Source organism: Apodemus sylvaticus, chromosome 2, assembly GCF_947179515.1.
Source record: "Apodemus sylvaticus chromosome 2, mApoSyl1.1, whole genome shotgun sequence".
Taxonomy (NCBI): Eukaryota; Metazoa; Chordata; class Mammalia; order Rodentia; family Muridae; genus Apodemus; species Apodemus sylvaticus.
Window position 1 is genome coordinate 98,246,530 of NC_067473.1, and position 12,395 is coordinate 98,258,924.

The window sequence follows — 12,395 nt, forward strand, 5'->3', positions numbered from 1 at the left end:
AGTCCTAGCAGGCAAAACTGGCTAACAGGCATAGCCCGAGGCTGACATAACTGAGGTCTGAGAGGGTAAGGCCCTGGACTACCCCCCAAGCCCTGGGCTGCTCGGTGGGCCATCTGTGTGCCGACCCAGCCAGGAGGTTGTTAGTCCAGCAGACTCTCCGAGCACTCTCAGGGAGCATGCGCACGCCTCCATCCTGGCCACCTGACAGACCCAATTAACACTCACAGCTGAGGGGAACTTTGCTCAGACATTGACCTGCCAGGCTTTTGCCTAGACTCAGGGCATGAGCAGCGAGGCTACCCTTGTGTGCACCAATCCGGTTGGGAGATCTGCTGCCCAGCAGAGTGATCAGCACACGGAAAAGATCCCCACAGCATACACCCTCAGCACTCCCTGAAGGAGCAAACGGGCAACATCTGGTTCAGAGACACAATCTGGGGCAAGGCACACTACAACTGCAAGGGCACCCAAGAGGAGGACAGCATATCAGCAATCTGCAACGGGGGAAACCCTGCCAACCAGAGTTGCAGAAATAGCCCTAGAGCCTCTCAGTAGGCTGAAACACCAGCCAGAGACAAGACCACCTAGCTCCAGAGAACAAGATAGCAAAGGGCAAACACAGGAACGCTACTAGCAAAAATCTAGGCAATATAGCAGCATCTGAACCAAACTCTCCAACATCAGCAAGTCCTGGTTATGCCAACACACCAGAGAAACAAGATTTGGATTTAAAATCACTGTTCATGATGCTGCTAGAAGAACACAAAAAGGACATAAATGAATCTCTTAAAGAAATACAGGGCAACATGAATAAGCTAGAAACCTGTATAATGGAAACACAAAAATCACTTAAAGAAATACAGGAGAATAAGGCCCAAGAGATAGAAGCCAATAAAGAAGAAAGGCAAAAAAACTTAAAGAAATGCAGGAGAACTTGAGTCAAGAGGCAGAAGTGATGAAAGAGGAAACACAAAAATCTCTTAAAGAATTACAGGAAAACACAAACAAACAAATGATGGAACTGAGCAAAATCATCCTGGATCTAAAAATAGAAGTAGAAAAAACTAAGAAATCACAAAGGGAGACAACTTTGGAGATAGAAAACCTTGAGAAGAAATCAGGGGCCATAGATGCAAATATAAACAACAGAATACAAGAGATGGAAGAAAGAATCTCAGATGCTGAAGATACCATAGAAACCATTGACTCAACTGTCAAAGAAAATGCAAAATGCAAAAAGCTTGTATCCCAGAACATCCAGGAAACCCAGGATACAATGAGAAGACCAAACCTAAGGATTATAGGTATAGATGAGAGTGAAGATTTACAACAGAAAGGGCCAGCAAATATCTTCAACAAAATTATGGAAGAAAACTGTCCCAACTTAAAGAGAGAGATGCCTATGAATATACAAGAAGCCTACAGAACTCCAAACAGACTGGACCTGAGCAGAAATACCTCCTGTCACATAATAATCAAAACCCAAAATGCACTAAACAAAGAAAGAATATTAAAGGCAGTAAGAGAAAAAGGGCAAGTAACATATAAAGGAAGACCTATCAGAATCACACCAGACTTCTCACCAGAGACCATGAAAGCTGGAAGATCCTGGGCAGATCTCATGCAGACTCTAAGAGAACACAAATGTCAGCCAAGACTACTATACCCAGCAAAACTCTCATTCACCATAGATGGAGAAACCAAGATATTCCATGACAAAACCAAATTTACACAATATCTTTCCACAAACCCAGTTCTGCAAAGAATAATAGGAGGAAAACTCCAATACAAGGAGGGAAACTACACCCTGGAAAAAGCAAGATAGTTACCTTCCTTCATCAAACCCAAAAGAAGATAACCACTCAAATATAAAAAGAACATCAAATTGACAGGAAGTAATAATCACTATTCCTTAATATCTCTTAATATCAATGGTCTCAATTCCCCAATAAAAAGACATAGACTAACAGACTGGATAAGGAAACAGGACCCTACAATTAGCTGCATACAGGAGACAGACTTAAGTGTCAAAGATAAAAACTACCTTAGAGTAAAAGGCTAGAAGACAGTTTTACAAGCCAATGGCCACAGGAAATGAGCAGAAGTAGCCATTCTAAGATCAGATAAAATTGACTTTCAACCTAAAGTCATCAAAAGAGACAGAGAAGGACACTTCTTTCTGGTAAAAGGAAAAATCCACCAGGAAGAACTTTCAATTCTGAACATCTATGCGGCAAATGCAAGGGTACCCTCATTCGTAAAAGAAACTTTACTAAAGCTCAAAGCACACATTGCACCTAACACAATAATTGTGGGGGACTTCAACACTCCACTCTCCTCAATGGACCGATTGGAAAAACAGAAACTAAACAGGGACATAGTAAAACTAATTGAAGCTTTAGACCAATTGGATTTGACTGATATTTATAGAACATTTCACCCTAAAGCAAAAGAATATACCTTTTTCTCAGCACCTTATGGTACCTTCTCCAAAATCGACGGTATAATTGTACACAAGGCAGACCTCAACAAATATAAGACAATCAAACTAACCCCATGCCTCCTATCAGATCACTATGGTGTAAGAGTGGTTTTCAATAACAACAAAAACAACAGAAAGCCCACATACACATGGAGGCTGAATAATACTCTACTCAATGACACCTTGGCCAAAGAAGAAATAAAGAAAGAAATCAGAGACTTTTTAGAATTTAATGAAAATGAAGGCACAACATACACAAATCTTTGGGACACAATGAAAGCAGTGCTAAGAGGAAAACTCATAGCCCTGAGTGCCTCCAAAAAGAAAATGGAGAGAGCATACACTAGCAGCTTAACGACATACCTGAAAGTCCTAGAACAAAAAGAAGCCAATTCACCCAGGAGGAGTAGAAGACAGGAAATCATCAAACTCAGGGCTGAAATCAATCAAGTGGAAACAAAGAGAACCAATCAAAGAATCAACGAATCCAGGAGCTGGTTCTTTGAGAAAATCAACAAGATAGATAAACCCTTAGCCAGACTGACCAAAGGGCACAGAGAAAGTATCCAAATTAACAAACTTAGAAATGAAAAGGGGGATATAACAACAGAAACTGAGGAAATCCAAAAAAATCATCAGATCCTACTGCAAGAGCCTATACTCAACACAACTGGAGAATCTGGAGCAAATGGAAAATTTCCTTGACAGATACCAAATACCAAAATTAAATCAGGATCAAATAGATCATCTAAACAGTCCCATAACCCCTAAAGAAATAGAAGGAGTCATAGAAAGTCTTCCAACCAAAAAAAGCACAGGACAAGATGGTTTCAGTGCAGAATTCTATCAGACCTTCAAAGAAGACCTAACACCAATACTCTTCAAACTATGCCACAAAATAGAAACAGAAGGAACACTACCTAATTCCTTCTACGAAGCCATAATTACGCTGATACCAAAACCACACAAAGATCCAACAAAGAAAGAGAACTTCAGACCAATTTCCCTTATGAACATTGATGCAAAAATACTAAATAAAATTCTTACCAACCAAATCCAAGAACACATCAAAACGATCATCCACCATGATCAAGTAGGCTTTATCACAGGGATGCAGGGTTGGTTCAAAATACGGAAATCCATCAATGAAATCCACAACATAAACAAATTCAAAGAAAAAAAAAACACATGGTCATTTCATTGGATGCTGAAAAAACATTTGACAAAATTCAGCATCCTTTCATGCTTAAAGTATTGGAAAGAACAGGAATTCAAGGCCCATACCTAAACATAGTAAAAGCATTATACAGCAAACCGGTAGCCAGCATCAAACTAAATGGAGAGAAACTTGAAGCAATCCGACTAAAATCAGGGACTAGACAGGGCTGCCACCTTTCTCCTTATCTTTTCAATATTGTACTTGAGGTATTAGCTCAGACAATTCGACAACATAAGGAGGTCAAAGGGATACAAATTGGAAAGGAAGAACTCAAACTATCATTATTTGCAGATGACATGATAGTCTACCTAAGTGACACACAAAAAAAAAAATCCACTAGAGAACTCCTACAGCTGATAAACAACTTCAGCAAAGTGGCAGGTTATAAAATCAACTCAAGCAAATCAGTGGCCTTCCTATACTCAAAGGATAAGCAGGCTGAGAAAGAAATTAGGACAATGACCTCCTTCACAATAGCCATGAACAGTATAAAGTACCTTGGGGTGACTCTTACCAAACATGTGAAAGATCTGTATGACAAGAACTTCAAGACTCTGAAGAAGGAAATGGAAGAAGACCTCAAAAAAATGGGAAAACCTCCCATGCTCATGGATCGGTAGAATCAATATAGTTAAATTGGCCATTTTGCCAAAAGCAATATACAGATTCAATGCAATACCCATCAAAATCCCAAGTCAATTCTTCACAGAGTTAGAAAGAGCAATTATCAAATTCATCTGGAATAACAAAAGAACCCAGGATAGCTAAAACTATTCTCAGCAACAAAAGAAATTCTGGGGGAATCAGTATCCCTGACCTCAAGCAATACTACAAAGCAATAGTCTTAAAAACTGCATGGTATTGGTACAGTGACAGGCAGGAGGATCAATGGAACAGGATTGAAGATCCAGAAATGAACCCACACACCTATGGCAATTTTATCCTCGACAAAGAGGCGGAAAACATCCAATGGAAAAAAGATAGCCTTTTCAACAAATGGTGCTGGTTCAACTGGAGGTCAGCATGCAGAAGAATGCGAATTGATCCATCCTTGTCTCCTTGTACTAAGCTCAAATCCAAATGGATCAAGGACCTCCACATAAAGCCAGAAACTCTGAAGCTAATAGAAAAGAAACTGGGGAAGACCCTTGAGGACATCGGTACAAGGAGAAAGTTTCTGAACAGAACACCAATAGCGTATGCTCTAAGAGCAAGAATTGACAAATGGGACCTCATAAAATTACAAAGTTTCTGTAAGGCAAAGGACACTATCAAGAGGACAAATCGGCAACCAACAAATTGGGAAAAGATCTTCACCAATCCTACATCAGATAGAGGGCTAATATCCAATATATATAAAGAACTCAAGAAGTTAGACTCCAGAAAACCAAACAACCCTATTAAAAAATGGGGTATAAAGTTAAACAAAGAATTCTCACCTGAGGAACTTAGGATGGCAGAGAAGCATCTTAAAAAATGCTCAACTTCATTAGTCATTAGGAAGATGCAAATCAAAACAACCCTGAGATTTCACCTTACACCAGTCAGAATGGCTAAGATTAAAAATTCAGGAGACAGCAGGTGTTTGCGAGGATGTGGAGAAAGAGGAACACTCCTCCATTGCTGGTGGGGTTGCAAATTGTTACAACCACTCTGGAAATCAATCTGGTGGTTCCTCAGAAAACTGGGCACCTCACTTCCAGAAGATCCTGCTATACCACTCCTGGGCATATACCCTGAAGATTCCCCAGCATGTAATAAGGATACATGTTCCACTCTGTTCAAAGCAGCCCTATTTATAATTGCCAGAAGCTGGAAAAAACCCAGGTATCCCTCAACAGAAGAGTGGATACAAAAAATGTGGTATATATACACAATGGAGTACTATTCAGCCATTAGAAACAATAAATTTATGAAATTCTTAGGCAAATGTATGGAGCTGGAGAACATCATACTAAGTGAGGTAACCCTGACTCAAAAGATGAATCATGGTATGCACTCTCTAATAAGAGGATATTAACCTAGAAAACTGGAATACCCAAAACATAATTCACACATCAAATGAGGTACAAGAAGAATGGAGGAGTGGCCCCTTGTTCTGGAAGGACTCAGTGAAGCAGTATAGGACAAAACCAGAATGGGGAATTGGGAAGGGGTGGGTGGGAGGACAGGGGGAGAGAAGGGGGCTTATGGGACTTTCGGGGAGTGGGGTCTAGTAAAGGGGAAATCATTTGAAATGTAAATAAATATATATCGAATAAAAAACAATAAAAAAGATTAAAGCTAATTTGCATTCTAATTTTTACAAAAAGAATTATATCTTGCCTTAACATTGTATTCTATAATATACAGAGTAACATCAACATATTTCAAATGGGATAGATATGAGTACAAAAGTCCTGTTTTATATAAAAATATTCTTTTTTATTTATGAAACAAGGTTTTATATTCTTTAGTAATTTTTAATTTGAATAAAAGTAATTTTCAATCAGAAAATAGGTAACTTATCATTGTACTATTTCCCACTTCTTTTTTTAATTAGGTATATTCTTTGTTTACATTTCAATTGTTGTCCCCTTTCTTAGTTCCCCCATGGCCCTGAAAATCCCATAAGCCATCTCCTCTTCCCAGTCAACCCTCCCCCCACTTCCATATCCTGGTTTTCTGATTCTAAAAGTAGAAGAACTATGTTTGAGACTATTTCAGAAACTTTCAGAAATTCTGTCTTTGTCTCAGGACATTTAACAACTTTTATCTACTACAAATCAACAAGTACAACCACAACCTTTAAAGTCAAACATCCTAATTATATTTTCCTATCAAGTGTTGAATATTGTGAATTAATGATTTAAGTGAAATAGAAGAAGAGAGAGGAGAAAGTAGAAAGGCAGTTAACAAAAAACTAAGAATATGTGAAGAAGTCTTATGAAAACTCAAAAATCTATAAGCCAATTATAAATATTTTTAAAAGAGTTTGAGAAGAGGTTCCCCGTATGTTTGTACAATACTGTTCCCAGAAGCCATGGGATACCAAATGAAAATCTCAGTACCAGGCATAGGCTCCTACCCTATATGTTATTGGTCAGAAAAGCTCTCAAAGTAGCCAAAATATCACAAGCTATTGTCAGCACTCTTGGCTGCCCACCATAGTGGGCATTAGATACTACTACTGAAGATACATGGATTTTGAATGCAGAACATAGAGAAGTCAATCTCAAATTGGATCAGAAACTTCCTTCCTGCTGGATAACTTTCATAGTGCTGAAAGACCCAATTCAGGCTGCTAAAGAAGAAAAAATATCAATTGTCTATCCAGTGCTGGACACAGTTGACTTGCAGGCAAAATGTGCGCACTGGTACAATAGTGGCATGCCAGACAACAACCATTTTCTGATGGAAGATGGGATTTCATCCTAAGTACTGCAAGGATGGCCAAAAGGCCATGGGTAGGGAAGTCATAGACTCTAGGGGGAAATTACTCTAGATGTGTTTACTAAATGATCATGTTGTCAAACTGCCTTCTAGATATTTCTATTTATAGACATAAATCAGTGCTGTTTTTAACCTTAGAGAAGTTTATTTTCACAGACAGCAGTAGGCCTTCATCAAAGCTGCAAGCAAGAGTGGGGTTCAGATCTATTTGGATTGTCTTAATTTCTCACCCGTCCCATACAGAACACCCTGCCCAGACTCCCATTACTAATGAACATAGCTGTGAGCCCTGAAGTGACAGATCATGACTTTACTAAAACCTAACTTCTTTCTATTTGTATTTTTGTAGAACAGAATTCGATCTTGATTGTGTGAATATGGAACCATTTAGGCAAATATCTATAGTAACAAAAGTGATGGAGCTTCAGTCTACTATCGCTCCTGCAAAGGACGTGAGCAGGGTCTCAGGCCATGAGCTCAGTGGGAACACTACCTTGCTATAGACCTCTGAGTCTCCTAATAGCATGTGGTTCATCGCTTTCCATATGAGATTTCTGCATAACAAATGACCATTGGGAAGCTCATTCATCCTCATGCTTGCACCATGCAGGACTAGGAATGATATGGGAGGTTTCTCAGCTCAAAATCTTTGAATGTCTAAATTGAAAGGAAACTGGAAATTTTATTTTCAAATGTTTTCAAAGACCAGCTTTGATATCCAAGGTAAACTGAGGCAGGGCATTAAAAACAATTGATGTCTCCAGAAGATTTTCTCTGGGGAAATAATGGCTGAAATCATTCTCTGGAGCTGGCAAAATTCCTGGGGCTGGCAGGAAACTCTGGGACTGTCAAGAAAAGGGGGACATTCTCTCTCTCTCTCTCTCTCTCTCTCTCTCTCTCTCTCTCTCTCTCTCTCACACACACACACACACACACACACGCACACACACATTTGTGGATATAGTGAGCTTCAACATACTTCAACAATTGTCTTTTTTTTCTCCCACTGCATTTTCTGCCACACAATTTTTTTTCATTTGGTTTTTTCGAGACAGGGTTTCTCTCTATGGCCCTGGCTGTCCTGAACTCACTTTGTAGACCAGGCTAGCCTCGAACTCAGAAAACTGCCTGCCTCTGCCTCCCAGAGTGCTGGGATTACAGGCATGCGCCACCACCGCCCAGCTCTGCCACACAATTGAACATTCCTTCTACAAAGTAACATTAACTTCCTTGTTTAGAAATAAAGGTACATATTAACAGTGTGTCAGTAGTCCAGCCAAAGGGATTAAAGGTGTGTACTTAGGGCTGACCACACCCTAATTAGAAACAAGTTCAAATATCTTCTAACAGGTTCTAATGGCAAAGACTAATAAAACAAGGGACAGCTAAATCTTGAAAGAATGTGGGGTAGAAGGAACACTCATGCATTCCTAGTGGGAATGAAAGTTCATCTAGCCACTATGGAAAAGAGTGGGGTGGATCCTCAGGAAGAAATCTACCTTGATATCCAGCTACACCACTCTTGGGCATATACCAAAGGGTACTTCATCCTACCACAGAGACACTTGATCAACCATATTCACTGAAACATGTGAACTATTTGTGCCCTCTGTCCCATGGATTCTCTTTGCACTATACATAAAACTTCTTGGCCAGTTTCCACCATATTAGCTTGAGACCCATGTCTGCTTCTGCACTCAATTTCTTTGTCCTCCTTTGTAAAGCCCAGCCCATACTATCCGCATGCTCAGTGCACTTCAGGCCTTCCGTGCATTTCGAAGAGCTCCTCTCTGAGCTGTGTATGGCCAAATTACTTGTCTCAGGGCTGGGATCAGGTGCCGACTTTGCAGTGGTCATCCTTGCTTGCACATCTATATTGCATTCAAAATGAAAGCATCCCTGTCCCGTACATCTTCTGTTCTATCATATTGTCAATATTTTTTGTCAGAGTATACTGAGTATCCTGTCATAATGAGAGGGCCCTTCTGCTGCATTGAAGCAAAGTAACAATGCTAATGAATAGAAAGTTAAGGTATAAGTTAATAAAAAAGAACAAAGTATAAATAAAAATATAAATTAACAGAACTATATGCAAAAATAGATGAAGATGTGGAGCTTAGAGTCTGGCAGAAAATCTGGTCATCCATGTAACCCAAGCTATGTGTCTAGAGGACAGCAAACTCAAGACCCTCTTGCCTCAGCTTCTTACATGTTTGAATTATTAGAATTCATCACCATGCCTGGCAGAATTGTAGTTCTTGAACACAAAAATCAAATAAAGTGAGCATACCTCAAAAAGGAAGGCAAAACATAAAGAATAACTTGTTAATTCCAGGTCATACATATTTGTTTTGCCCTATCATCTCATCTTTGAGCTGTAGCTAGTTCAGTACAGTGAACATGTATAACAAAACAAAAGGATTCACCTCTCTATGGCAGTGACCTGGAAAAAGAAACAGTGAAGATAAGCTGAGGAGGAGGGAATTTTCCATCTTTCCTTCGTCTTCCCATTTTCCACACTTTCTTCTTTCCTTCTCATACTTTCTTCCTTCCTCTTCCTCCTTTTTCTGGTTCTTCTCTTTCTCTTCTTCCTTCCTGCCTCCCTCTGCCTTCCTGCTTTCTATTCTTCATATTCTAATGCTACTTACTGTTCCTTCATATCATGTCTTCTTATACCTTTATTTTCTTATTTAATTAAAATAATACTGTCACATCCCGCCTCAAAATCTTGGTAGGAAATCCATTCTTCTGATTAGTTAAACCTAGGAAGGAGGTCAGAAGAAAGATTATATGAAGAAATATTTACTTCTCCATCTACCTATATAAAGATATAACCATCTATCTGTCAATCTTATAATTTCTCTGGGGAAGAATGAATAGCTTTGATAATTAGCTTTTTATCACCTTAAAAAATACAAAATATCTGTCTTTTAATAATAGTGGATGTTTTTAAGAACTACACAAAAGATGTATCTGGGCACATCTCTGTTATAAGCGTCTTTTCTTCATTTTTGAACTACTGCATAGCCTGCAGTATTATTTCTGTTCAGTAAAAGAAATTCCACTCACTGGTTCTACTTAAAGACAATGGGCTGGCAGGGTGGCTCTGTGGGCAAAGTGCTTGGACCCATAGTTGTGAGGACCTGGCTCACATCCCAGGTACCCACAAAAATCCAGATGCAGCAGCAGCATGGACTGTATTTGGAGTGATGCTGTAGCAAGATGAGAGATAGAAATAAGAGAATCTCACAAGAGCCTGGCCTAAAAAGCATTTCATGGTAGGAGTGAACAACACACCTTGTCTCACATCTACTCCCAAACTTGTCTTCTGATCTCCACCCATATGCTCCACAGGGCATGAAGAGAACTTACCCTTAAATCATAAACATGAACAAATACACAAACATATGAAGACACATCATACACACGGATCTAAAACATGGATCTAAAAAAATAAGGTAGTATGACAAGAATTTTGATACTTTTTTCATTGAATCATTTTTCTCTATTCCCTCTCAGATAATGCTTTCATTGGGTGTGTACAATTTTGAGGGATCAAGTTCTTCTTGAAATAACTTACATTCTATACATATTGCATCCACAATTCACTCTCCCACCTAACACCTAAAAAAGAGTAGCAGGTAAGTATTTAATAGAGTGGAACACAAGAGAAAGCTGGGTGGTGTTGGTGCACACCTTTAATCACAGCACTGGACAGGCAAAGATGGGAGGATCTGGTCTACAGAGTGAGCTTCAGGACAACCAAGAATAGATAGAGAAATGCTGTCTCACAAAAATATATTTAGAAGGCTCCTTTAAGACCCATGTGATGCTCTAGTAAATTTCCTGCTGACACAAACTCCCTGTGGGTGAAACAGGAGCAGGTGCCCTTTTAGCAGCAGTACACATTCTGTTGAGCTGATTTGCATATGGAGTCATTATTCAACAGCCAAGGCTCCTATAAGGGCTGCTGCCAGGAGACTAAAAAGCACCTCTCTTCCAGCTCTCAGAGATGGAGACAGACACATTTCTGCTTTGGGCTCTGCTTTTCTGGGTTCCAGGTGAGGATGCAGAGAAGTGCTGGGGAGAAGAGTGTTGGATGACCTCTGTGGCCATCATGACTTTTCATGCCTGAGGGTTCTTGGTCTTTGTAATTACTGCATTTGTAATGTCTCTGTGTTTATCATTCCAGGCTCCAATGGTGACATTGTGCTGACCCAATCTCAAGCTTCTTTGACTGTGTCTCTAGGGCAGACAGCTACCATCTCCTGCAGGGCCAGCCAAAGTGTCATTGCATATGGATATAGTTATATGCACTGGTACCAACAGAAACCAGGACAGCTACCCAGACTCCTCATCTATCTTGCATCCAACCTAGCATCTGGGGTCCCTGCCAGGTTCAGTGGCAGTGGGTCTGGGACAGACTTCACCCTCACCATCAATCCTGTGGAGGCTGATGATGCTGCAACCTATTATTGTCAGCATAGTAAGGAGTTTCCTCCCACAGTGCTCCAGGGCTGAACAAAAACCTCCTGGGGTTGCAGCTCACTGAGGCTCAGTCTCTCACTTCTCCCTTATTCTCTGACATCCCAACACAGAGCTCAAGGTTTATTTAGAAAAATATCTCATATAATGAAACAAGTTTTATAAACAGATATGTATATGTATCTCATTCTTCATGCTTTGTAATTTAATTATTTCCCAATGAAATATATGATTGTTTTAATTATCATTTATCATTTAAATTTTTATTAACACATATTTACCTCTGGATTATTTTCCCTTCTCCCCACACTCCCTGACCACATCTCTGCTTATTCCCTTACCCTCAGAATCCTCCTTTGACTTTCCAGTCACTGAGTTTACTGTCTCTATAATTCTGAAAATAGGAAAAGATAACAAATAAAAATTATGTCACTATAAAACAGTGTTACATATACAGCAGAGGACTTGCAGGTCAGTATTCAATCAGAGATTGTACACGTAACCCTCAAGAGACTGGAGTCTTAGGGAGTTCAGATATCAGGTGGAGTGGAGTCGTAGGGGATGGAGACATCCTCATGGAGACAGGATGTGGGGAGTAGGATTGAGTTGTGGAACAGACAATGGGTGCAGGGGCTTTGTAGAGGACTAAAATCAGGAGTGTGCAAAAATAAATAAGGAATTTTTTAAAAAATAGTGTTAACTAAGACATTTATAGGTATGCGTGTGTGCATGTGTGTGTGTGCATGTGTGTATGTGAGTGTGTGTGTGTATGTATGT

At 39.7% G+C, this 12,395-nt stretch overlaps 1 gene segment (V, D, J or C); it reads left to right on the forward strand.

Annotated features, from left to right (window-relative positions):
• The first annotated feature begins 11,090 nt into the window (after positions 1–11,090).
• LOC127677167 (Ig kappa chain V-III region MOPC 63-like) lies at positions 11,091–11,669 on the forward strand. The segment is given in 2 exon segments: positions 11,091–11,194; positions 11,326–11,669. Coding segments are annotated over 2 exon segments (378 nt in total).
• The last annotated feature ends 726 nt before the right edge of the window (positions 11,670–12,395 follow it).